The following is a 27,549-nucleotide window of genomic DNA, read 5'->3' on the forward strand; positions in this document are numbered from 1 at the left end:
CACACAGGGAACCCAGAAGGTGAGAACACCAGAGAAACAGAATAAATTCCATGGGTAAACTAACCCAAGTTCTTGGAACAATAACAAGACCCCTATCTTCTTATTAAACTTCTCTCACAAAACAGAACAATTACTGAAGATAACTAACAGGCAGCAACAAAATTAGCTGTAGCAGGGAAGAGCATCCTATTTTTTTCAATCATTCCACTTCTGCAAGAGTCACCTGTCAGTGCACAGGCTGCCCATGTGCCCCTGCCCTGTTTGCAGCCTGTAAATGGCACCAGTTCCTGGCTGAAGACAAGGAGTCTGGCAAGCTGGGCTGCCCAATCCAGCCATTTGGGTACTGTGAGCACCCCTCTGCTGCAGCAGCCACAATAAACTGATTTTTTAATCACAAACCAGAAGACACATTCGAGTAGCTGGCAACATGATGGACCAACTCAATGAATGTTTATTAGGGAAGTGATCAGTGTACATAAGCACACATACTCTCAGCAAGAGTACAGGCATGAGAGAAACAGAGCTTGAAATTCAGAGCTTCTCTACTTCCCCATGAACACTGTACGGACATGGCTGAAAATTCCAGGACAAAGTTATGAAGCACCTATGTTTTTCTAAAGAAGTTTCCATACAATTTAATTTTTTAAGCAGCAGCTTTGTAATATTTTCTTTTGCATTCTGCCTGCACAGAACCACTCTAGTTTTTTCTGAGTATATGAAGAACAAGCGTAACAACACATACTCTTAACAAAAGTAGCAACAGTATTTCCCCAGGGTTTTAGGGAAGTAATTTCTGAATTTAGAAAAGTAGGAATGTGTTCCCTTGACTGTTTTGCTTGAAAACAGCTGCTCTGATATACAGTGCTGTAACTGCTCCTCCTCTAAAACCTACTGGAGTATAAAGCTGAAGCCTTTCAGCCACTTGGTACACCCAGTCTCCCTACTACTATATTGCAAATACTAGGAAAGTTATTTGGAGCACCAAAAAAAAATTTCAGAATTACAGTATCTCATGAAAGTTTAACAATGAACAGAGTCTAGCCTTCTCTCTGGCTTTATTTATATTTCAAAAGCCAATACAAAAATGTTACACACATACCAGTCACTGTTGCAGACTAGAATTTTGAGCAGTCACCAGGAATTTGGTGCTGCAGCATTTTCCAACAACTTTCTATGTTCAGCTGAAAGGGTACTCTAATGCAATATTCAAGCCTGGTGGGTTTTTTCCAAGCTTTTGGCAAATGTGGAAAGTCCACTGCTTCCCAGTAGCTCCATTATTTTTAAGTGACAGCAGGTAGCTACTTAAGTAGATTGTTTTGTTATATATAAATGCCACTACAAGTACAGTCCTGCTTTACTTTTGTGGCTTGGTTTAACCCAAAAAAAATCAGTACTGAAAGCACCTAGTCATACCAATAGCCTAATTACATGAAAATGTTCATCTGTTTTCAAGTATGCAAGACCTAGTCAAAACAAGTATCAATTTTAGCTACTGGATTTCCAAACAAAAAGCTTTTTTACAAGAGACAATTAAGGCTTCCATCAGCCTACCAGAGATTACTGTGAGAAACACGTCTAAGATACAGGAGCATTGGTCTATTTCTGACAGTGGTATATAAGGATTTATTAAGCTATTTTCATCCATTTATTCATTTGGCTGACATCCACCTGCCACATGCAACATTTGAAAATGCAGTTAACAAGCTGTTAGAATAAGGAATCTGGATAGTGTTTGGTTGGATATTTTCTATTAACATAATAGGCAAGAGCTTCTAGAATTTGTCCTGTTGATATACTTCAACTCTGCCTGAAGCAAGGATGGGAAAAGAAACCCCTGCTGGTAAAAATAGTTCAAGTTTGTAAAAAAGCCACTGACTGCTTTTTAGTAACAGTATTTGCACAAGCAGGAAAAAACCCTCCCAGTTTCTCACAGATCTCTAGCAATATTCAAGTTAAGTTCTATTTTAATTTTTAAAATACAGAAGTTTAATGACTTAGCCAGTATAAGAGTTCTACAAACTGTATCATGGATAATGTTGCACATCTTATGACTAAGAGCAATACCAAAAGCTAGAGTGCTGCCAGTGACAGTGGTAATACAAATTGGCAATTTCAATATTTCTGTTCAGAAAACATGTTATTCTAAACCCAACAGATTTATATAATGTATGTAAATATTTATTAGACCCAGTCACCATGCTACAATATTAGTGTAATAAACCCTCTCATTTTGAGAATACACCAGCATAAGGTATGAACACAATGAACTCTATACGAAATTTTACAGTAACCTTCCAGAAGTATGCCTGTGGCCTATCAAATTTGGACTAACATATTGCAGATTTAAAATATTTACTTGTCTTCTTAGCATACCTAATGTGTAAGAATAGTTGCTTAATACCCAAAAATAAATACAAGCTTTCAATTGAAAGCACTTGTTTTCCTAGATTTCCAAAGTGGAGTCTGAGGGGTGAAAATGCTTCAGACTTGTCATCAGTCCACTTCAGTACATAAAAGCATCTCCTGACCCAGTTTTTTGCTCAAATCCAAAAGATTTGCTTCCAGTGAAATATGACTGGAGCACTGATTTTATTCACAGCACTTCAGTCTGTTTCCATGGCAGCGCTGCGGGATTCCTTCGCCACCATGAGTCGCATGAGCTGACTGTGGAATTTCTCAATCTTCTTCACGTCTTGTGCTTGGTCTGTTCTGTACAGCAAACACTGCAAGACAAAGTTCCTGATATCAGATTTCACTTCAACTATGAGCTCAACTTCACTTTATCTTGTTTATAGCAGCTATACATGTGTGCTTGGAACACACAAAACGAGGAGAGCACTGAAATGCTCATTAGTTACCAGGAGGCAGCACTAACACATCTGCCTTGTGTTTCCAAGCACAAACATACCTGTGTTTACTTTTAAGCTTCTCCTTAATGCTCATGCCTCCCATATTGAAAATAGGGAAACTCATAATTTATCCTAGTTTCTTCTAGCTCCAAAAAGCTGTTAAAACTAAGGTTTTAAAGCTGTCCTTTTTTTGTGTTGTCTAAACATAGAACCAGATTTTAAACCTGAAGTTATTTTCCAATTCTTTATATTCTGAAAGCGAGTTTATTTTGCCTTTCACAGTCCTTGATGTTACACTGCCAGGGACATAAAATTCCGTATTTCCCATTGAAGGGGATCTCTATCCTAAGCAAAACCTGTTTTTCCAAGACAGCTCTAAATAGGGAACACAGCATCTGATTAAAATCAAAAAACACCCAAACAAACACAAAAATCCCAAGCACTAAAACAATCCAATCAAAACCCTGAAACCAGTCCCCATTTTCCCCCAACTGGTGTAAGATCTTCCTGTGACTGAAAGCAGGCAAGGCAGCCTGTACCCCAGAAGAGTTCACATTTGTGAATCATCTGACTCCAACTTCCCCTATGGGATATTTCAACAAAATTACCCTTAAATTCCCCATTATTAAGTGCCCGATATTCAACATCTCACCCATGTTAAGCCCTATTACCCTATCAAGACCTGCCTTTACTGGTGTTTCACATCCCTTCCAGGCACTTGAAATTCCAATGGCAGACTACTTTTCCTGGAAAGAAGAAATTTGACTCTTTTCCAAATCTGGAGACAAGAGTGGGGCAGAATACTGCGGCTCACCCTGGACTGCAGAAAAAGAACTCCTTAGCTGTAACATTGCTGTCATTCAGTCTCATAATCACAAAGAAGGAACTTAACCTATGGTTGGAAGTTTCCACCACTCTGAGCAAAGAAAAAGGACCACACTCACACTAGTAAACACCTGCTTGAAAATGCTCTTGAACTGGTCAGTGTCAATCACAGACACCGCAACGAGGGAAGGCTAAGCACAAATGTTTAGAAAACTGTCAGGTACTCTCTCAAGGTAATATCCAAGATCTCCCAAGCTGCCTGACATCAAAACACAAGTCTGTGAGTGGTACAAGCTCTAAAAGGGGAACGTGTTCAGTACTTACAGCCACATCATCTGTTACTTTGATACAGAGGTTCCCATCACAGTGTCGGTATTTGAGAACAACACGCACCTGAAATGACAAACATTTTAAGAATTAGCACTTACAGATAACAATTCTCAGAATATACTGAAGGAAACCTGCCCACCTTCACACTACCCTTTATCACAGTTATGTACTGCTCCATGTTTTCAAGCACATCTGTGGCAGTGCTCAGCTCCGGTGCTGTGGGAGCTGTAATCCCATAGCCAAGGTGGTGTAGAAGTTGACCCACCACTTTCCCTAACACTGTAGACTGGTCTTCTAGCAGCATCAGCAAGGTCAACACTGGGCACATTCAAAAACCTTGCAAATACAGCAACAACAGTTGCAGAGACCTTGGAGACAGCAGGATATATCATGAGAGTCATGTTGAGATGAGACACCCCCTCGCTGTGTATCACACCCCAGAAAAACCAAATGAAAGCCTGTGTTTGTATGCATGAAACACTTCAAAAACACTCTGCATGAAGACTTGAAAGGGATCAGCTGAGTGGGGTAGGCTAAACATCACCATTTTTTCTTCTATGGCACCTGAATTGTTATCACAGTTACCCCTGCAGTCACCTGCCCTGAGCTCTAATCCATTCAGCCCCTCTGGACCCTCAAATCACCAAAGTTCCCAGAGCCACACTAATAAAAATCCACATCCTCAGTGACTGAGCATTAAAGGATTCCTCCTGAGCACAGAATCAGCCACAGAGGCTCTGTTTGCAGCCTCAGCTAACTTCAGTAACTGGAAACAAAGAAAGGTGGCATTTGAGAATATTCTCAACTCACACTGTGAACAGTTTTTATTCTACGGTAATTTGTGCTAATGGTCAACAACTTCCTTTGCTATAAATATATTTTGAAATTCCTGTTCCGCAATGGATCTCATCACAGACTGACCCTTTTTGTTTAACAAACTGCCACCTTCTGACCACAGCAGCAGTGTAACAGCACATCTCCTTGTGGAAATGCAGCCCCAAAAGCACACCAGAGGCTGCCAGAGGGAGCAGGTACACACCCAATGTATCAATAACCTGCTCTTGCAAAGGGCAAGACTTCTCAGTACCTGCCTGGAGAACACACACCCATCTCCCACAGTTCTTGCTCTTTCTTTGGCTTCCCAGCAAGCCCAATTACAAAACTGCTGGGGGTAATTCTCGCCAAATTAACAGGAAGGTATGTGTGTTATGACAACAGGGTCTATATAAACCCCTCAGTAACCAGACAAATTCACTGCCATGGATGGTAAGAGATTACCTTTGGAGGCCCTGTAAGGAAAGGGGGAGAGCAACTCCTGGCTGCAGACATCCCTCCTCTTTCATTTAATTGAATGTCACAGAGCCTAGGAAGGCAAAACTGGGCAATTTTATTATCAGCAGCAATCACATATGGTGCCTCTGTGCTAATTAAAAGGCAGACACTAATCTGCTTTAAATAATTGGATATTAATTTAATCTTCTGAAGGTTTTACCAGTTCCCCTATTTTTGGTGAAGAAGACTAGGCCTTTTTTACAGTAGTTTTCTCAGGTGTGAGTGCCACATCACATTTTTGTGCTGCTTTTTAGGCAAACTATAATGCTTTTTCTGAAGACTTAAGTTAATTTTAATATTTGCATAAACCATATTCCCAAAAAAAGTCACTGGAATCAAGAAATAATCATAAACCGAGAAGTTAAGCCCTTGAGGAATTATTCTTTAGGGTGCAAACACCTTCCAGTCTGAAACATTACTGCAAGCAGCATTGCAACACAAGAGCTAATGAAAGGACAAATTCAAATTATACAGGTTATAAACGCTATAAACTTATAAAATAAACCAATTCTTGATACTTCAGCATAACTCTTAACCTCGGTTTCTAATGCACAGGTACAACGTCTTTGAAGTTCGGTTCTTGAGGTTCATCCCAGCTGCCAACAACTCGGGATGTTGTGGGGGCTATAAAAGAGAGCTTCCTCCTGTTCCATAGGAAAGGATGGTGCAACACCAACGAGTAATCCCCTTCCTTTTCCCCTGTAGTCGATGAGTACTGGTGAGGCCTCACCCAACTGAGGTACGCTTCAGTTCTGGGCCCCTCACTTCAAGAAGGACGTGGAGGTGCTGGAGAGAGTCCAGAGAAGGGAGATGGAGCTGGGGGTGCTCAGCCTGGGGAAGAGGAGGCTCAGGAGTGCCCTTATCATTCCCTACAACTGCCTGACAGGAGGGTGTAGCCAGGTGGGGATCGGCCTCTCCTCCCATGCAACCTCCACACAGGCTTAAGCTGTGCTAGGGGAGGTTCAGGTTGGACATTAGAAGAAATGTCTTCATAGAAAGGGCGATTAGACACTGGAATGGGCTGCCCAGAGAGGTAGTAGTCACCATCCCCGGAAGTGTTCAAAAAATAACTAGACGTGGCACTTAGTGCTATCTATGGTGTACTTAACGTGGCTACGTTCGGTCATAGGTTGGACTCGATGACCTCGGAGGTCTTTTCCAAACTAATCGATTCCGTGATTCTGTGATTCTCGCCTCCCCCGTGCAGTCATCAGCGAACCCTCCCTAGCCCGACACCGCCCGCGGCCCCGCGAGCTGCGCGCAGCTAGAGCCGCCTCCAGAGCGCCGCTCCCGCGGCCGAGACACGCATCCTGCCCTCCCGGCCCGGGCTGTCCCACCTTCATGGGGTCGGCGAGGTAGAGCTTCTCGGCGGCGCGGGTGAACTCCTCCCAGGCCTGGAAGTGCGGCATGGCCGGGCCCGGTCGGCTCCCCGCGGCCGCGGCAAGATGGCGCCGGGGGCGGGCGGGCGGGTGTGCTGCTGAGACCCCGCCTGCCGTTGGCCCGCGGGGCGCGTAACTCAGGGCTTCCGGGCCCGCCGGCCGCGCCCTCCCGCCACAGCGACCCCTGGAGGCGCGGCGGGATGGCGGCAGGCGCTCCCCGCCCGCCGCGCAGGGAGGGCGTGGCGGCCCGGGCCCGGAGCCCGTGGGTGACGGGTTCAAGCCCCGGCGGAGCGCTCACCCGCCCGGGGCTGGCACCTGCGGGGCTCGGCCAGGCCAGGTACGGGCTGTCTCCGCGGTAACTTCACGGCCTGAGGCTACTGGGGACGCGGGTGGGCCAGCGGAGAGCCTGGGGGTCCGGCGGGAGGTGAGGGCAGGGCCCAGGCCGTGCACCTGAGGTATTGTTTGCTCGGCCGGCCCTCACTGCTGAAGCAATTCCCAGGTTTTCCCAAGCTGGAAGGGCCTGCGTTTAGCTGGAGGTTGGCTTCGCGTGGAACAAAAAAGATGTGTGGGAGCCCTTCGCTGCCTTCCCTGTTCTGCCTTGCTGAGGGGTGCTGAGGCATTGTTAAACTAAAGCTGCTCTTTGAGGAAGAGGCTGAATAACATAGAACAGAATTATGAAATAGGTTGGGGAACTCTGCTTTTCAGTCCTGTGTGTGTAAAGCTTTTATATAAAGCCAACTTAAAAATTCCCTTCAAAAATGAAATGAGGGAGGAAAAAGAAGATCCGAGATTTCTAGCATTATGTTTTGAAATCTCATTCCCTGCAATGATTTTTGTATCTTTCTAGCACAAAGCTTGTAGCCAGACCCAGAGCTAAGCTCTGCTCATGTCACACAGCTTGTGCAAGGGCTGCAGTGACAACAAGCATGTAAAACTTGCAGTCTCTATTCCCTATTTCACAGGGACTCACTGAAAACCCAAAAGCTCCTGATAATGATTCATAGCTCCAAGTTTTACTGAACAACTCAAAGCTCACCAGCGTGGCCAAACAAACCGGAACGTTTAGGGCAGATCTGCATTTGAGGGGACAAATTATGCAGGCTGTTGCAGTCTCCACTAGCAACGTGGGGAAATACTATAGCTGCAGGCTTTTTTTGGCCACAAAAGGCACAATACGTGCGAGAGAGAAAGAAGAAATGTGGCATAGAAATAAAAGGGTGGATGGGAGGTAAGGGGAGAAAAACTAGAATAAAATTCCCTGAGTCAGTAAAGCAGAAAATAATTGTTACTGTGGGGATCTACTCTGAAAAAGTCTGCAGTGATTAGGCTGACAGACTTCATAAATTGCAGTTTCTGGGTGTTATGTGATCTAAGCAATTCTGGTAAAGGGCTTTGCACCAATGAATGGGGGCAGTGCAGGGTGGAAAGATTTAAGGATTTGGTTTTATTTTATTTTATTTTTGTTTTCTAGAGCTGCTCACAGGGTTTAGGCACTGATGTGTCACAGAAGCCAGCTCCAGAACTACAAGAATTGTCTTTCAGAGGTGCTGAGAATCAACAGATTATCAGGTGATAGATATATGGACAGAGCCTAAAGCAATCATCCCAAACACAGAACCTAACCTGGACGAAATGGTTCTCTACTCTCCTTGGGTTTGGGTAACTGTTTACAACAGTAGAGTAGGAATTGCATTTGGTAGTGTTGTACAGATATGTAGGGGATGTAAACACATGGCAAGGAAAGGTGTGGGGAGCACAAACCCTGTAACACATACAACATTTTGCAGAACCATTGTTCACCAAATTTGGACCCAGGTTTTCGAGTGGGACATGGGTGTACCTTCTGAAAGAGCCTCAGTTTTGGGCTGCCCAGTCATAAACACTTTTCAGACTATTTTAGTTTTGAGTCCGATGTTCAGGATCTTCAGTCCTGATCTTCAGTCCGATCTTCAGTCGATGTTCCTTGACACAGAAGTGTTTAGGAGCTTGCCAATGCCCAGTCATTAGCCCTGCAGTTGAGGTAATGCAACAGAGCAAGATTAAAAAACAAACCCATTGTGGTATTTTTTCCCCCATAACTTAGATGATTTCCACAATCCATTTTGGGATGCAGCTTCCAATAGGCACAATTTTGGAAGTGACAAACTGCAGCAGTCAGGGCAAAGAAGGGAGTGATTTCGTAACTGGCCTTGCCTCTGAGAGAAATGGGATGTGTCACAATGACAGTTCTATACAGCCTGATACACAGCTCTGCATAGCCTGTTCCTGGCTCTAGATCTTAAGGATTTTGTCATCCCTGCCATTGCCACCACCACCTATGGCCCCACATTGTGCTGCCACAGCTGTTTGTAACTCTGCACTGGGGATCAAACCAATGCTGGGATTAAAAGCAACACCATTTTTAGTAATGCTTTTTATTACTGAGATGAGTTTGGTTTTCTAGTTTACTGTGTTGCCTTATGTACTCTTATGCTGACACAGCTGTTGAAAATGTACCTCTTTTGGTGGCAAGAAAGAATATGGGAATTCCTACTAGTTTTGTTGGATTGCCACCAAAATAAGGGGCTGTATATGAAATCACCCCTGCCCCCAGTTCCCCTGAAAGCAGGGCCAGTTGCTGAACTCTCCACAATTAAGAGAAGCTATTTCTGAGCCTCAGGGAATGTCTGATACCTGTAGTTAGTGCACTGCTGTGCTCTGTTGTTCTCCTTTTGCCTGGAGAACAGAACATTTTCTTGACATGTTTGGAAAGTAAGTCAGACCAGTGCAGCTATTCAGCTGTAAGTTGTATTTGATGTATGTCCAAAACTGTATTTTTCAAGTGAGTTCCAGTGAGTGCAGTAATAGTAGAAGTCCTTCAATGGGCTTTTTGTTTAGTGAAATAAAATGAACAGTTGTTTATCACTGTGTGGAGTGTTTGGTATGCAGCCAATAATAATTTAGTAGTTAGTAAGAATTCTGCTAAAACATACATACTTATCTTGCTTTCTTTTCTTGAGTTCCTGCTTTCTGCCATGCAAGAAATCATTCCAACGGTCTTAACGGCCCATTCCATCACTTGCAAGTGAAATCTGGGATGCTGTAAAACCTCATTTACCCTTTCCTCAGTCTGTCTTTGTATATCCTTGCTGTATTCCCTAGACCACCTTTGATAAGGTCTTTTTTTGCTTGGATTTAAGGCCGTAAAAAGCTATGAAGCAATAATGTAAGTACTTGTGTGATGAAGACTTTTCATGTGGTTTTTCCTCAGGCCCTTTCCCCTCATCAACCTGTATGTACATGATTAATGATCTCTCTTTGATCAAGCTCCTACATGCATTACCACTGCAAGTTCTGCTTCGTAAAGTTGTATTCAGGCATCTGGATTGCACGTGGTGATTTCTTCAGGTGTTTTATCTAGTGTCTTCCTTTGAATTAATGACAAACTGAAATAAAATAGTAGAGAAAACTTTGCATTAGATCTTAAAATATCATCCACAGAGATCTTACAACTCTACCAAGTTCATGGAAGTTGCAGCTTCTTAGCATCACTCAGGGTCAGACATTTGGTTTCCTGTTCTTCACATTAATGCTTTTATTCTACCTAAAGCAGGTGCTCTTTTTTTTTTGTTTTGTTTTGTTTTTTGAAACTCTTTTCCTTCTCTGGATAAAGAATTCAGATAAGAGTATTAAATTCATTAAAATAGTTATCTGTCACCATGACATACTACCAGTGGGTAACACAAGATGGTCTTTCCAGCTAAAAGAAGCTTTGTATAGAACACTGTGCTTTATCATGCTAACTTCTGGATTAGATGGGAAACAATGGGACAAACTGATCTCAGTTATGCTGCTCTAAATCTAGAGTTATTCCACTTATTTCATTGGATTTTTTTTATTTTTTTTTTTTAATCTGTAACAGTATAATTAAGCACAGACTTTGGTGCTGCGATGATAATCCTGTTCTTGGACCGGGAGCAACATAAAGTCAGCACAGTAATTCAGGTCTGAGAGAGTGCTAATGAGGAGTTAGTTACGAGGCAATTATTACTGCCAAGAATGCTTAATGCTTAAAGGAGATACAGTTGCTTCTTTCAAAATACCTTCAACCCAGCCCTTAGCAAAGTTAAGGAGAATACCAGGCATTGTGATTATACATTCCATTCTTGTGTGTATGGTCTAAACCAGCCTGGGATTTGTACTGATGCAGACTTTAATCACACGGGGCTATTTTTTCCTTTGAAAGGGCATTTATGTGCATAGGGATGCAGATAAATCTCGAATACACTGAGATCCGAGGTCTTGACATCTCACTGTCTTCTGTGTCTCCGTGCCCATGAGAACCGAGCCTGCAGTGAGAAGCAGTTTGTGCTCCTGGACGGGTTATAACACGCCAGACTGAGCCACAGGTTTCACTCCACAGCTCCTGAAGGAGCACAAAGCACGTGGCTCCTTTCTAGAGGTTTTATGTATTACACAGCTTGGCTGAAGGTTTTGCCAGGTTGAGCCATACACAGTTAATTACATCGATGCCGGTTTTCTATTCTTTTGGACACAAGCATCTTAGAGAGTGATTCAGGCTATATTGTCCTAACAAGATAATTAAATATTTGTTGTTAAAAGACAATTCATGGCAGTTAAGGCTGTATTGTGGGCAGCAGGATTCCAGGGCCCTGTCCTGGTGCCTGTCACAGCTGAGTCACAGCTTCAGGGCGGGTGAAACCCGGATGCCTGTTACTATCTTCTTTCCTTTTCCTCACTGCCCCTGCTCCTGTGAAAGGAGCACACTCCAAACATGGCTCTGATCAGGTCACACCGTGATCTACACTTGCCAGATATTTCAGCTGTGACCTTGCCCAAGGCAGGATTGTTTCCTAGTTTGCTTTAACCATCAGAAGAGACGATGTCCTTTAATATGGTCTAATCTTGCTTTTTTAGGGAGTGTATGTATGTACATAGTAATAGCCATTACTCTGGCAAGAGAGTCATCCCTGCCTATGGCCGTGTTCTATCCTGAACAGAAACTGCCCATTCATTTTTGGATGCTGTTCTGACAGTGTTCTTGTTAAGCTGCTCAGTTTTGATAGCTGGAAAGATTCATCCCTTCCTGTTAAGTGGTCACTTCAGTTCCTTCAGCGTAACAAGGTATTCAAATGAATGTGCTGTCATGCAGGAGACATATGTTAGAGAGCAGCCTCTGCTGTCACCACGCTGGCTGTTGAGATCTGAGAATGAAATAGCAGTCCTCGTGATGGCCTTCAGGGAAAAGAGGAGCACATCTGGTAGCCAGCTCATGAACCAGCATTTGAAGCACTCTGGAAGCAGACAGACACTCTCAGCATTAACTGCTCATAGATTTTGTATCACCATTACGTGAAGTTTCTGAGCGTGCTTAAGATGGGCTTAGATCATCTGTTGGCACATGCTGCAAGCACATTGATTTCTTACATTAATCTTTAAACAGCAAAGGTTTTTTTTTGATAGGCATGACTTAGGGCTGATTTACCTGTGCTGTTCATGCTGCCGTGGCTGATGTAATTGAGGAGTACAAAGCACCAGAAGAGGCAAGAGAGATTAGATGCTTACAGTGATACCTTCCCAAGTCCTCTGGAGCTGTGTAACTGCAGCTGGGGTAGAAGAGCCTTCCGAATTTTTAAGTTAACTTGACTTCTAATTCTGAACTACACGTCTGAGCTTGGATCAGATAGAAATTGCCTCCTCCTCAGTTCAGCCTATAGAAAGAGAGACAGAGCAGCTGTAAAGCTAAGGCCTGAACTTTCCTGGCAGGTGAACCCTGCTGACTTTCTGCTCAAGTGAGAGTAACTTCCCCTTCCCTCTGTGCTGCTGTGAGAGCAGCAACTGCAGCTGGTGGGAAATAGTAGCTTTCAATGTTTGCAAAGAAAATTCATGCCTGTCCCTGAGTCTGCACAGCCTCACTTGAGTAGACTCTTGATTTAGCTGTGGCAGTACAAGAGCTGGTAGTCCCAGCTACTTGTCATTGCCTTTTCCCAGGAATTAATGCCCTCTCAGGATGTGTTTGCAGAAATGCATGTATAAGTACCCCTCAACCCACTTCAATCAAACTGGGCTAGCAAAAACCTCCTACTTAATCCATTTAAGTCTGGCCCAGGTTGACCGAAGTAGCTGAGGGGGTGTCCACAGGAGCCTACTCTGCAGGCAGATCTCAAGAGCTGGTAATTTCCACAAGAAGTAGGACGGGCTGAGCAGGGGGATGGATCTGAATCAGCAGCTTCTCCCATTCCCTGGGCTGCAAGCAGAGGAGGACTCCAGCACATGGGCCCACTCGACAGGCACAGCCCCCCTGGCTGGCACAGCTCGGGAAGCTGCAGCAGAGCAGCTGTTTCCCCATATACCCCTTCCCAGACTTAGAGCAGGAGAAGAACTTTGTGCTGAGCAGCTGTGGCCAAGAATGCCAGCAGAATAAAGACCCTGCAAGCTCCTCAAGCTCCCTTGTTCAAATTTTGTCCTTGGTCAAGCCTGGTGAGGGTAGAGGTCCAAATTATGGTCAAATTAGCATCAAAATGGATGCTTGACATTTGTGTTGTGAATTCCTGGAACAACTGCAAGCACACACATTCCTTGGATGTCTGCAGTATGGCAGCTTCCTCTAAGAGGTGTCTGATCCAGAGCTTGTGTAGTACTGGGCTCACAGACCCACATAAAGCAGACACTAGAGCTGGGATCAGTGCTGGGAAGGGCTTCCTTACTTCCAATACAGTGCTGCTGTTAAGACCCTTGTCATGGAGGTTGCAAGGATTTACCTGGCCCTTTAGTTGTCTTGGGTCTGCAGTGGAATTTTAATCTCAAATCTCTAAGGTTAGTGTTTTCATAAGATTTGGATTAGATTAAAAATGTGAAAGGAGATCTAGGTGGTGTTTAGGAGTGGAGGCAGGAAGAATATCTGCATAAATTCCATGCCCAGGCTGTAACTTTTTGTTGAAGAGATAGCTCCTAACAAGATTTGCAGTGTGCCCTAACCATTGCATTTGTGCTGAGGTGTTTTTCTCTCTCCATTAGCATTGTACTGATCTCATTTTTTTAATGAGTAGTAAGTCAGTGAAAGGTTGAAGTGATCTACCTCCTTCAGGAATTACTGACAAAGTTCCTTTTTCTTTTAGATGAGGCAGAAGTGTAGAGGTCGAACAGAAACCAGAAAAACTCATGCAAGGGATGTGAATGAGGAGGAAATACTCACTGCTCTCATTGTTTTAGGGCCTGGAGAAAGATGACAAGCCTTCAGGCGATTCCCAGCCTGCTACTGATCCTCCTGCTTTGTCTCCCTGCCTCTTACCCACTCCTGGCTGGGAGGGACAGGAGCTGGGAATGGTAGCAGCATGTTTTCTGATGAATCTCTGGCCAGATCTCTCTGTATAAAAGATTCAGCCAATCTGTGTCCCCTTTATGCAGCACAAAGAGATGAGGGTGGGCAGTGCAGTTGTTCATACATATTTAAAATATTTTCTTTTTTTTCCTTAGGGTTGTTTTCACTTTTAGTTTAAAACAGGGTAAAACTGGCTGCCCTAAAGCTAGCTCTTCCTCTATAGAGTTTAGTTTATTCTTGTTGGTTTAAAAACAAGAATCATGAGAAAGATTTGCCAGTGTAGCATTTGCTATGCAACATTTACATGCAGCTGCTTTGAACTAAATTCCCAGCAGAAGTGAAAGGATTTTGAGGCTTCCAGATCTTAGCAGACTACTGTTTTTTTTGCAGACAGAACTCTGTATCATATGTACTTCTCCAGAGAGCCTTCCCAGCCAGCTAGGACTGTACTATCCTTCTGCTACCCCACTGAGACATATTACCAGCTTTTGGGAGGGGATTATTCTGGACCTAGAAAGTTAATCAATTTTGCTTGAAAATGCCTGCCACTGAAGTGACTGATTACTTTTTGGAGGGAAGGAAAAGTCTTGTCTCTATAGTTGAAAACAGCAAAAGCCTGCAAATTTGTATATATTTTTGTGCTTATTTCTCTTCTGTGGGGCAACACTCTTCTCCATACATGGGGAAAATTTTTCAACTGTTCTATTTCAGTTCTGAAATTGTAGGTTGAATGATAAATCTAATCTTACATAACAAGAATATGATCAGGAGTATTTGAAGGCCATTTGCAAATAAAATGCTGGTAATTTCAGGTAGGATAGTCTTTCCCTACTTGCCTCCAGCCTGGCCAGTTTCACAGAAGCAGAGAATCCATTGACTCCAATAGTTTTTTATGGGCAATGAAACCATGATCTAATCCAGGGCCAGAGCAGTAAACAAGTGGTTTGGTGTTTGGACATGTAAGGTAACTACCTCAATTAAGGAATGCAGGTTGCCTTAAGGTGAGGTGAAGATGTCTCCTGGGTCCACTCAGGGACATCCTCACTCCGTGGTGGCAATGAGAACTTCAGCGAGCGGATGCTTTTCTCCCTAGGAGCAGGATAAGTTTGAGGCCCCATAAATCTTATTAGGTATTCTGTTCATTCTTCAGAGAAGTATCATGAGGGTTAATTATTTCTCTGCTCTGACTCAGACAGTGATTTTGTGCCAGAGGATTCTGGCAGTAACTATAATCCTAGTGATACCCTCAGTGAGGAAACCATTGTTAGTGATGTTGGTGGGGAAGTGCTAATGGAAGCTGAACCAGAGCCCGATATAGAAACTGAGAGACCTAAAGCAAACAAAGGAAAGAGGTTGGAAACCTGGCTGTTTTCAGCCTTCCACAGCAGATCTGATGAAAAATAACTCTTTGTCTTCTTTCCCCTTGCACCTCCCCATCCAAACTCAGACTGCAGAATGTCTCTCCTGGGGCTGAGCTGTGCTAGAGGGAGGGAGGGAGGAGCTGTGCTGCTCCAGTCCTAGTGTGCACTGGCATTCCCTAGGGAAGATGTGCAGCAAGGAGCAGGTTTCAAACAGAGTGTCTCCTCTGTAAAACTGGGTTGCCAGATGGGGGCTGAGGGCCTCGCTCTGCCCAGGCTCCAGCAAGGCATTGCTCCAGAGCCAGTTGGCACTGTGAATTATAAATACGTTGGCCATGTTACTCTATTTAGGACCGGTGCTCTGGAGTTAGATGAATGCATGAATAAAACATATTTTCCACACTGCTTTTCTCTCTCTCAGTATTTTGTAAACTCATGATAAAGACTGGGGATATTTACCTGCTTGTAACTGTGCTGAGGAGGGCAGAAGGGCTCCCTGCACCAGCACACAGACCTAAGCATAATTTAGTCCTTTAAGATTTTCCCTTGTCCCAAAGAGATTATTTTCCTCTCCTGGTCTCGTGTGGTTTCCAAGGCCCAGTTTAAACACATACAATGACATAGGATGGATAGCTATTTTCCATACATGGCCTTGTATGGTTGTTCAGCAGGAAGCATTCATTGCTTTAAGACAGTACTGAAAGGGGTTCTGTTCTGCTCTCCGAAAGAGAAGCAGGCAGGATTATCTTGGGTCACATCTTTCTTCTGTTAGTCAAATGGTGAAACCAGACATCTGAGTTGTTTCAGTCTGTGACCTTACCCTGTGCTTCCTGACAGATCTCACAGCTTTCAGTTGTCCCTAGTTTATATGCAGGATTCTTCAGTCCCCCTGGCAATCTGCATTCTTTCTCAAGCTTTTTCCTGGTATTTTGGGCCCTTGGGAGATCACAGCCTTGCCTTGGTTTGCTTAGCTAGCCACTCCCTTAGTCTGGATTCACTGCCTTAGTCTGGATCCCTCTGCTGAACAGTCTTAAAGGTATTCTTGGTCTTCTCTGATGTTTCTTGATGCTATTCGACCTGTACAGTGTTCTTTCAACTTGCATCCTTCCGGATGCCTCCAGAAGCAGCACAGCAGGCTCCAACATTTCCTGACACTGCAGCCCCTTATAGCAACCAGCAGCTTACACATTTGTCATTCAGCTCACAATCTGCTTCACTGTTTCTGGCACCTTACAGTTGCTCTCTCATTCCCTAACATGCTATAGCCTTCTTCAAGCTCAGCAGCTGCTCCAAGAAGGTTCCTAAGGCTGGGGAGCTTTTTTCTGAAAGCATTTTTCAGATTCTCCCTTATGCTCTCTAGCAATGAGTTGTTTAGTTGTTTTTGGTTTTTGGTTTGTTTTTTTTTTTTATTTTGTGATATGATGTGTTTTTCTTTGGCATATTTCTAATTGTTCATCATTTACCTTTATGGGTCCCTGATGTGCAACACCATGTGTTATTCACCATAAAACAGGGACGCTCTGACTTTCTTATTTCAAACATCCTTGTAGCTCTACCCAGCAGATGTAACCCTTCTAGATGTGATTGCATTCAGTAACATTCCCTCAGGTTAGCTGACTGGTTTTTGTGTCCCCAGAAATTCTCAGCCTTCTCTGGTTTTCTTCATCATCCTGAGGCTTGCATCTCACACCAGTGTGAGGTCTTCTCAGAGAACTCTGCCATGATGATGTGTCCTCTGATTTTCTGTATCACCCTGGGATGTTTCTTGACATATGTATCTTATTCAGCTTCCCTTCTGTCCCACAGCACTACACAGGCTTTTCCTACATCCTCAGCAACTTTCATGGTACTCTGATGTCCCCTGGCTGTTATCTGGCTCTCTTTGATCTTTCCCAGTTGAATCGAAGCACTCTCTTAATATCCCTCAATATATCCTCTATGATCTCCACAGACACCTCTGGCTTGCTAATGGTTATTTCCACGTTCTTTTTTAAGTTTGACTCAAACCAGTTTTGCTCATCTACAAACATTTGCAATCATGCAGCCAAAAAGGACTTTCTGGTAGAGTTCAAGCATTCATTTTGTTTCTCTGACAACATTTTCTTTAGGAAAATACACAGCTGTCCTAACAAATTTTGGGAACAGGAGATTGTCACTGCATTTGCAGAAATGTACAGGAGCAGTTTGAGGCTCTTTTACCAAAGGACTAAAATAAGGTGAGGATTATAGCATAATGAGCTTGCCCTGTGTGTAAAGACCCTGCAGCAAATAACATGGTCAGCACTCTTGAAAATTTGATCCATAGCTTCCATAAAGACAATTAGTGCCTTTGCTTCTCTTTGATAAAATCCATATCACTGTCCAATGCAAATCACCTGGTAATATTGGTAATGTACTTGCAATATTTGGGTTCTGTGGAAGATTAAACCATTGCTGTTCTTACATTAGACATTACTCATAATGACTGAAAAGAAAATCCTGAGTTGGACACGGGGAAGCAATTTATACTTGCCTGCTTGCAGGTCCCAAAACCTGCTTGGTGTTTAAAGTTTGCAAACAGAAAAAGAAACAGATGCTGAAGTTTATGAAGCTGTGAATTTGCTTTATTCTTGTATCACCTCTTGAAAATAAACAAGCGTGAAATAATACAGATTACATTGCTCATTAGCTATTTATGTTGCACCATCATCAATCATCTAGTATAATGTAAGCCAACAGCATCCATTCTACATGGATGCCAGTATAGACTGAATATTTCTCCTTCATAAAAATTCATAAAAATGCTCAAGTATGTTTCTATACTTTCACTCTTTCCTTGTCTCCAGTGCTTTGATTACAGTAAGAATCCTAAAATAAGTTCGTTCTTGTTGTCTTGTGCAAATATGTCCTGCACCCAATCCTGGTTTCCACTTACAAAAATTACAGAAAAATCCATGTGATATAAATCATATAGTAGTGCCTTACAGTTTTATTTAGGTTCCTTAGTCAACCATGCTTTTAGTTATCCCCAGCACTAGATGCCATGTTTAACAGTGCAAGGGCTAAATGCTTATGTGCTTACTTTATTTCCTTTACTGCCCAAGTTCTAAAGCAGTCAACAGAACTTTAAATATGGATTTATGACTGCTCACTTACCCCTGAACTGCAGGGGAGGGAGGATAAAAATGTTACTGAGTACAGTGGGGTCAATTTCTTTTTGCATGAAAGGGCTGTTTAGCAGAGGGGGAGGAAAGTGAACCTGGTGCCAGCTATTTTTGCACTGGCCAAGTCCTGCCATCAAAACTGTACAGGGGTTGTGCTAATTTAACTCTGCAGCAGGGTCAAGTTAAACTTCCAGATGTACACTTCTACAGACCTCTGCTCCTTCCCTTCCCCTCTATTCACTTCTGGGACAAGTGCAGAAACTGTCTCAGCTGGCTGGACATCGTCACATGAAGGCTGTGATGGTTGTGACTTCTCTGGAGAACCTAATTCAGCGTCTGATCCAAGTTCAGTCATGGCCTCACTGGGTATAAATGGTATTTTTTAACATGAAACCTGAGCTGGACCTGGCAGCTTTTAAAATTTGTAGATTTGGGGGGGAAAGAAAACAAAAATATATTGAGTATAGTCTATATTATTTTGCATCTGATGGCTGTTTCTTTTATTGTTTTTCCTTGGCAGGAATTTCCATGGTGTGAAGGATTTCCCCGTGGGTGCAGACTGGGCATGAAAGGTCCTCTGGAGGTAATTTGGTCCTATCTCCATTCCAAGTGAGGCCATGTAGATGAGGTTGTTCTCTGATGATCCTTCCCTGAGAGATTGCCCATGGTGAAAGTAAAACCTTCAAGTTTAGATTAGGAAAGCAGTTTTTAAGCTTCTTGTGAGCTCAGATTGACCTCTCCTGAATAATTTGTCTTCCCAAGATTTTTCTGAGTGCAGCAGTTCTGCCCAGCCTAGGGAACAGCTTAAAATTCTGCTGATAGCAACAACTCAAATTCCTCCAAGGTGAGGGAGTGAGAATTGATCAGAGTTTACTTGTTTGATGTGTGAAGATCCTTTTCTTTGCCTTGGAAGAGCTGCACAGCAGTGAGCAGTTACATGAGCTTGCATAAGTACTTGCAGCCAGTTCCCATGCCCATATCCTGAAGGAAATGAGCAGCGTCTAGTAAGTAGATCAATTATGATTCTTTATTTTGTTTTTTACTATATATCTCTTTTCCTTTCAGAAATTTGCTTAACTTTATGGTTCATGCTTCTAAGTTAAGAAGGAAAATATTTTTTCTCTCTTACATGTTTTAGACTCCTGGTGATTCTGTGTGAATCCTTTTCATTGGGAAGGATACCCTGAACTGTCTTTGGTCTAGCATAAGATAAATAGAAGAAAGAGACAACTGGTTAACAAGCTGCTGGTTAACAAGGCATTGCAATACAGGCATTGCAAAATTAAGTTTTCTATTGCTTTTCTTTGTAATTTTCCTGCTGGTTGATGTAACAGCATTACCTCTAGCAGTACTTGTTCTCTCTTTAGGCTCTGTATTGATATTTCTCCCAATAAGTGAGGAATCTATTTTTGCAAGCATCTTGTGACAACCGGCTCAAGTGACATAAGCCACTGAACAGCTATTGAACAAATCCAGGCTAGATTCAGAATAGGAAATTAGAGGGTGAAGTCTCCACATGCAAATAGCAGCAACAGATTCATCTGGACCAAATTTTTGTCCTTCAGCTTCTGCTTGGTGTGACAACTGCCCACTTAAAATAGCGTTGAAACGAAAAAGAAAGGAAGCTGTGTCAGTACTTTCAGTCCCACTGCGGAAGGTGTTGGTTCACCCCTAATGCATAATGCACAGCCTCTCCAAAATACACATCCCATCAGGTCCCAGGATCTGCAGTGCTATAAAGCAGCTTGAAAAAGAAAAGGAAGAATAACTTCTCCAAAGGCAGCTAAAGAGAGAAGTCTGAGAGAACCCTGGATATAATTACCTGAGCTGGAGTCCAGCCAAGAGAATGCTGAGCTAAGGAACAGTAAAGTCCTGACTCTGCACAAGGGATCCAGACAAATTTAAAAGAAACTGCAATAACAGAAGTGGGATTTGAGCATCTGGGAAGACGTTTGAGAGAGTGAATGAATACAAACTAAGGCCTCTAGGGAGTCTGATAGGAAAAAAAAAGAGCAAAATGAAATACAGTGTATAATGGTAATATATGTGGCACTGTCTTACACTCAGGGCTACCTGATAAAACTCTTTCTTCTCCATGATCTAAGAGATCTAACTTCTCTGAGTTAATTTACCTCCCTATACAAGCCAGACTACATGAACATGGATGGAAATGAGACACTATTGTGTTCTTAAATAGTGATGAATAAGAACTGAGTCAGACCTGACAAATATGTTAAATTTTTAACCAAGTACCAAATTAATTAGCCACCATTAATGGAAAGTTTGTGCAGGAAGAAGGATTTCTCTCTGTTCGGCTTCTCTGTTGTCTCCAGCTAAGGAGACCTAGTCTCTGCCCAGTAGTATTTTACCTTTAATACCAAATTTCTTAAAGGGTAGTTATTCTAACACTTGACCACTGTTTCTTGATAGGACTAGTATAATACAAACATTTAAATTTTCCTTCACTTTTTCCTCTTTTATAAACTTTCCTCTTCTACAAAGTCATCACAGCTCCACAATCAGCAAACCAGCATACCTGACAGAAGACTGATAAGGGTCTGCTTTTAACTGCCTTTCATTTTAAGATCCTATTCTTGGGGTGATTGTTTTTGTATTTGTTGGGAGCTTGAAGCATACCCAGGCAGCTACCATTGCTCACACAATGCCCAAAGCTCTTTGGTCCTTCCAAACTATTCTCATTCAGGCACCCCAAATGGTTTATAAGGTTTGTTAAAGAGATGTGGTTTTAAAAGGAAAGCAAATACAAAACTGGAGAGCTGATGGATTTGAGCAGGGAAGGTGGTCCAGAAGGCAATGGTAAAAAAAGGAAAAATAATAAAAATAAAAAAGGAAGGGCTGGAGGGAAGGTGGAACATGAGGAAATCCAGGTGGGGTAGTGTCTGGAATCTGAAACTGTGCATTCTTCCCACTGGCAGGTTTTTTCTTACTTTCCCTAAGCTATTCCTTTTTTCACATTTCTTTTTCCCCCTGGCTCATTTGTTTTATGCCAAGAGGCTTATTTATCTTTCCTGGCTTATTTGTAGTGCATCTGGATTTAGGCATCCTGGTAAATCAGTTCCTCTGAAGACTGTGATCTAAAAATGAATGTTGAGTTGGATTTTGAGCTAATTTAAACTGATATACATCTGACAAAGTGAAGTTTAGCCATGTAAAATTCCACTGCTTGAGCAAATGCATAAACAATGAACATTATTCCCCTTCAGTGTGTCAGAAAAAGATGCTGTCTTCTCCTTCCAAAAAGATTATTTTACATTTGAGACACATACCTATAAATGTCTGTATTTTGCAGTTTTGAAAATCTAAGCATGGAAATGTATTATGTTAAGTCATTCCACATGCTTCAAGAGATTGTCTTCTACTGAACACATTATTTTTGAGAAGAGCTAAACCTTTTATTAGTTTTATCTTCCTGAATGTATTGCCTTAATTGTGTGTCTTATTTGCTCTATAATATCATGTGTGCTTACTGTGCTTCAGCAGACAAACATAAGCTGGGGTCAAGCTCACACAACAGTCTGCAATTTTCAATACACTGCAGGATTTGGGATTTCATTAGTAATTTTTGGTTTTATTTTATTATTAAATACAGAATGAGAGCACCATGGAACTGATTCATCTTAGTCAATGTACTTATATGACTGGCTTGGAATTGAAAAAAATATATTTTAGTAACAACCTTGCTTCTGATCTTAGGGAAAGCACTGATGGGAATTAGTTAGCTGCTGTGACTTAGAGAAAAGGCACATAATTAGAATTCAAATTTTAATCTTGCTGCCTTTGAAAGTGAAACAAAATCAGTAACAATCTAAAATCATGTCCCTTTCTACTTTTTACTTCAGTCAGAGGAAGCCTGATTCCCACTAATGCCAAGAACATTACTCCATGTTGAGAGATGAGCTCTGGTGGATTTTGCTGCAGCAGCTACAGAAGTGGCTGCCTTGGCTTCCCACCTGCTGCTTTGCTGGAGGTTATTGCCACCAGGCAACCTTGGGTGTAAAGAGCGTATCACACCTCAGTTTCCTCATTTAAAGCCTGATTGTCTACTCACATTCGCCTTAGCTGAATTTTTGACTGGGTTTGCATTGATGTCTCTGCAGGGGTGGAAGAAAAGACTTCCTGCTGCCTCAAGTGGAAACCTCCTTCAGAAGGACAGGTTAGCTGTGGGTGGCAGCTCTTGACTGTACCACAGCAGTGCTCGTCTGGCAGAGTCAGCTCTGGTGTATGACAGCTGTGTGTCAACAGCAATTAGACAAAAAAAAAAAAAAAAAAGAAAGATTAGGGACTTCAGTGGCAAAATAAACAAAAATACACCTGTATGGTAATAAGAGGAAGGCAAAATGCATTAAGGTCCAAACAAGATACACATGGTGAGTAAAATGACATCTTTCTTTTCCAGCAGATATTTTTGTTGTCATATGCATGAGGGCCAAGTGCCACCACGCCAGTGGTGCTCAGGCCTTTGGTTATCTCTAAAGATAAGAAAATTACTCTTGGAATGAATGTGGCCTCCACTGGATCTACCGCCTGCCATTAGAGAAAAGAGCTACCAGAAACTTTCAACATTTGGAGTGGCATCCAGGCATGCCAGCCCTAACTAACTGTTCTTGCCCTGTAGACCTACTGGAGACATGTTTGGACATCTAATTATCTAATTAATTATTCACCTAAGTCCTGGCCATAAGCAAAACACATTTGTCCAGCAAACTGTGCAATCGCTCTGGGAACTGCTGAGCTCCTGCCTTTTCGTTCTGCTGTTGAAAATCAAATTATATAGCTTGAGCAACAGAACTGTAATTAGGGTCAGTAGAAAACTGTGGGTAGGATAATATTGTGGATTCTGCAATTTTTTGTCATGTTGCTCCATAATATGCCAGAAACCAGTAGTTTTATTGCTGGACAGTGCATTAACACTGTCCGTGACACATCCTCTGCTTCCTGCTGTGGAACTGGCCCTTCTGTGAGCCTGTTGCCAAGGCTGGCCTCAATTTACAATAATTCACAACTCCTCCTGGAATTCATGGCAAAGCTCTTGTTAACTCCTCTAGGAGCTGGACAGGTCTAGGCATGGAAAATAGGGATGGATAAGGAAGATGGTGGAGTAGAGCTGAGGAGAAAAGAAAGCAGGCTATGTTGTTTCATTATAATCTCCTCAGTTATCACTGGCTGTCATACTGATACCACCAGGAGGCTTTTCCATGGATTAAAATTGCGTTATAACTAAAAGTTAATTCTTCAGTTCTTGTTTTTCTGTTCTCCATCACACTCAGAAAATCTCTGCTCTAGGCTATTGCTGCTTCTGCCTCTGGGCTCTTAAGGTCCTCCTTTTTCTCCTTGGATTTTCTTTTCCTAGCCCCTCATCTTTCCTGCACATCTTTATTCCAGCTGTTTCCAGATCTCTCCTCTTGGGGGGCTCCATTCTCTCCACTTGCACCATTCCAACCCCCAAAATAGTCAGCTGTGGGCAGGCTAACAACTGACTGTGATGTGTCATTGCTGGCCCTTTCAGCCAGGAGAATACACCTCTTGAGATCATTCTTTCAGGATGTCAGCAAATTCAGGCAAACGTTACAAGACTGATATCATAATTGGAAGGCTGCCTAGGATCAGTTTTTATAGGGGAAAAAAAAAAATTAACTCTTGTGACTGTCCTGGTGGTCTGAAGACGTAATACAGGTTTAAATAATTATTAAGATAATTGATTAATTAATTAAGATCCAAGCTTCATTTCTTGTGACAGGAGAGAGAAATAAAAATTAAGAAGGAAAAAAAAGAGCTAATTGTGGAAAAGAAGCACAGAAACAGAAGAGGTGGAAAGAAAAAGACTGATGAAGAAATATAGAATGCTTTCAATTTTGTTGAAAAAGTGTGAAAAAAAAATAGAAATAAAAGCCCAAGAAGCAAAGAAAAAATAAGAAGAGGAAGAGTAGGAAGAACAGCGAGATAAGCTGGGGGTTGGTTGAATTCTATTTGAGCACTGTGGTGAAAAGTTCCAGCTATGGAATTATAGTCCAGATTCTTCAGATTGTGAAGAGACTGGATCTCTGACTTAGGGACTATCACTACTCAAACACTTCCCAAGAATTAAAGGCTGAAGTAACTGTGGAGCACCAGAGGACTTGGAGGAATCTCTGCACTAGGTGTAAGAAATAGATTGGATAAAAATGGAATTGCTCAGGGCAGATGAGAAACAGTTGAGCTCCGATTGTTGCATTCCTGTACTTCCTGCTTTCTGAAGGCAGTGACATTACAAGTTCCCTTCACACTACTTTATGTATGTATATATATACACAAACACATGCATATCAAAGAATTTCTTAGCTTTTTAAGGAAAGAAAGTTGATTTCCTTTCACGTTACTATATTCCATTTGTTTTATTGGAAGGAATTCCAGATCCACAGATTGAAGCAGAGGTTCACAGACAACTCTCACTGTGCAGCAGTGTATCACCCCTGTGCAGGCTGCAAGGAGAAAAGGTGTCTATTATTTTTAGTAGATCTCAGTAGGAAAAACTGAAAAATGTGCAAGTCAGAAATTTTGGGTTCTATTCCAGATTCTGGGAGGAACCCATCTAGACACAATGTCAGCTCTTAACACAACTCTGAAGTGTTCAACTCCTAGTTTTACTCTAGCTTTTCCTTCTTACACTCCTGATTTAGCACTTTTAGCCTTACATCTCCTTGTCTCCATCCTTGTTTCTCAGTCTCCTTTCAGCTTCAGGTTTTAGTCCCCACCATTGCCATATTCCAGCTGCCAGGAGCTCCTTCTTCTACTCCTCATCCTAGGCTCCCTTGCTTCCAAGCTCTGTGATATTTCAGGTACCCCAAATACCTTGTCACAGGGCTGCTTCCCTTGCATTTTCACCCTGCTCTCTGTCACAGCACACAGGTTTAATCCAAGCCTGCCCATTCTTTACTGAATGGCTGAAAAGAAATTGTCAGAGCCTTGTGAAAGGAACAGCAAAAGTTGCCTCCTTGATATCAGCATTTGTGATCCGTCCCTCCTTCAGGGTAAGGACGTGAATGTTTTTAAGGCAAAAAAAAAGTATCCTTCATTTTTCCTTGGGTTACTTGGGCTAGAATTATCCCAGAGTATTGAGATGAGATGAACATCTACAAAAGTGTAACTTTTAGCTGTCATCGTTAGTACTTGCTAAAGTTGGAATACTGTAATTCAGTAAGAAAACAGTGAATTAAATGGAGAGTGCAAAAACCTCAGCTACAGGAAGCCTTATCTTTATTATCCATAATGTCACAACCTCCTTTACAAAGTGGCTACATCTGCTTTGAAAATTGCAATCAAAGACCTCAGTTCACATTAAACACATTTACAGGCTCTCAGACTTCCTAGGATGGGGAAATTATCACCATGAAGGCAGAAATGGAGACATAGAGGCATCGCACGGTGTTTTCAGAGTGCCACAGGGGGCAGGAGGGAGAAACAGATCCCACATTACCTTCAATTCCTGTTGTAACCTAAGTATCGTAATTATCTCCCCATGGTGTCAGTGGATTCAAGGAATTCACAGTGACTGAGGCATAGTGAGTGCACTCCAGGTGTGCCAGAGAAGGCAGGAATCAGTGAGATGGTCTTGTGCTGTATGCCAGAGAAACACAAGCACTTCTTTTCCCAAAGAAGTTAATTATCTAGGAAGCTGTTTGCTGTTGTATCACTTATGCCAACAGTTAATTCACGACAGGGCCTAACCTACTCAAAAATCCTTATGACTTGCAGGATCATGGCTTGAGAAATGATGTTAAAGCATTAAAGTTTTTTGCTGACTCCACCATGCCAGCTTATTTATCATATAGCACATGACCACGGCTGTCACTGATTTACATATGAAACATGAGAGGTTTTTCTCCTTAGATCCTGATGTCCCAAGGCTATGCATGTGTACTTAAACCATATGTAAAAGAGAGGAGCTCTGTTTTCCTAGTGTGAGAAGGAAATTGTTCTACTGTGAGACATACGTCATCCCTTTGCCTTTGTTCCCAAACATGGTAAAGAGCAATAAAGCTGTTTGTGGACTATAATGTGACGTCGAATAAGAACACGGAGTTCCCATTTTTTTATGCTTTATGTATATAACAATGTAGTGTGGGCATCCAGAGAATGAATGGTTATGAAATACTGCACAGCAGCAATGTATAAAAGGTAAATGACACACAGCAAAGGAATCTCCCTTCAAATCACATAGCACATGAAACCATTTTGGTCTGTGACAACTACACCACTAGATTTTTTCCATGTTTATCCAAAGTAGCTTAGTAAGCATAACATGCATGCCATTCACTAAGTCTGTGCACCAAAATACAGAGTATGATGACCCCAAGCAATGTCTCCAGTGTTTGTAAGATTGCCAGAAAGGGGGACTGGCTGCCTGCTACCTCTGTTAAGTATCTATTTCAATTAATTTTTGTGAGAGAAGTGACAAAAATATCTCTCACTCTACTACAGCTATTCAGCTGTTATTTCGGTGGAATTACACCTGTGTAAATTTCTTAGAGGTAGGAGTTGTGCACATGTTCTGTGAGCTAATGAGGCTTCAGAAATGGTTGTCAAGAATGGCACAAGACATATCTATTATTTTTGATTCAGAACGAACCCATTTATCTTTTCTCTTTGCTAAAAAGGGCAATTTCAGGGTTTTTCTGGTGACTGAAAGAAAAAAGTAATGCTAGATGCAGGCTTCCTTCTGTCCCATATGTCTTAAGTGTACAATGCTTTTTTTAGAGAATAGCTTTCTTTCAGGGCAAACCAGTTCTTACTAAAAATAATTCTTATGAGATCAGATAAAATGAAAGGAATGTTGTTGGCAGATCCTGATGCCTTATTTACTAAAAAAAAAATAAATAAAAAAAAGGGCTAAATCAGCCTAATCCAGGCCTGTAATACAAGGAGAGAGCTGAAGAACCTTCCCTGTTCTCCAGGACTGTGGTTGACAGCTCGAGAGCTATTTTGGTGGCTGTGGTCAGAGGATGCAAAGTCCCT

General features: G+C 42.3%; 2 protein-coding genes across 2 annotated transcripts; one reads left to right on the top strand and one right to left on the bottom strand.

Moving 5' to 3' along the window:
• Positions 1-428: 428 nt before the first annotated feature.
• Positions 429-6,797, bottom strand: SRP9 (signal recognition particle 9). The gene is made up of 3 exons (XM_005523295.3): positions 6,674-6,797; positions 3,999-4,067; positions 429-2,723 (listed from the first exon to the last, which is right to left on the bottom strand). The coding sequence occupies exons 1-3, from the start codon at positions 6,743-6,745 to the stop codon at positions 2,604-2,606; spliced, it is 261 nt and encodes an 86-aa protein (XP_005523352.1). The 5' UTR covers positions 6,746-6,797; the 3' UTR covers positions 429-2,603.
• Positions 6,782-23,781, top strand: LOC106628200 (uncharacterized). Its single transcript, XM_088052347.1, has 6 exons — positions 6,782-6,805; positions 6,894-7,052; positions 8,187-8,284; positions 17,503-17,610; positions 19,058-19,120; positions 22,656-23,781. Exons 1-5 carry the CDS (start codon positions 6,782-6,784, stop codon positions 19,104-19,106), a joined length of 438 nt encoding a protein of 145 aa, XP_087908473.1. The 3' UTR covers positions 19,107-19,120; positions 22,656-23,781.
• Positions 23,782-27,549: the final 3,768 nt, after the last annotated feature.

This window comes from Pseudopodoces humilis, chromosome 3 (genome assembly GCF_049639895.1).
Source record: "Pseudopodoces humilis isolate 2021_Gansu_Grassland_sample_001 chromosome 3, ASM4963989v1, whole genome shotgun sequence".
Lineage (NCBI taxonomy): Eukaryota > Metazoa > Chordata > Aves > Passeriformes > Paridae > Pseudopodoces > Pseudopodoces humilis.

What these genes read in the sequence shown, in the direction of transcription:
- SRP9 (XM_005523295.3), bottom strand. Translation starts at nt 6,745, where the DNA reads ATGCCGCACTTCCAGGCCTGGGAGGAGTTCACCCGCGCCGCCGAGAAG. An exon ending in ACCTCGCCGACCCCATGAAG is followed by an intron (nt 4,068 to 6,673) that starts GTGGGACAGCCC and finishes TTGTCATTTCAG; the next exon opens with GTGCGTGTTGTTCTCAAATA. An exon ending in AAGTAACAGATGATGTGGCT is followed by an intron (nt 2,724 to 3,998) that starts GTAAGTACTGAA and finishes TTTGTCTTGCAG; the next exon opens with TGTTTGCTGTACAGAACAGA.
- LOC106628200 (XM_088052347.1), top strand. Translation starts at nt 6,782, where the DNA reads ATGGCGCCGGGGGCGGGCGGGCGG. An exon ending in GAGAATCAACAGATTATCAG is followed by an intron (nt 8,285 to 17,502) that starts GTGATAGATATA and finishes CATTTTCTTTAG; the next exon opens with GAAAATACACAGCTGTCCTA. An exon ending in TACCAAAGGACTAAAATAAG is followed by an intron (nt 17,611 to 19,057) that starts GTGAGGATTATA and finishes TTTCCTTGGCAG; the next exon opens with GAATTTCCATGGTGTGAAGG.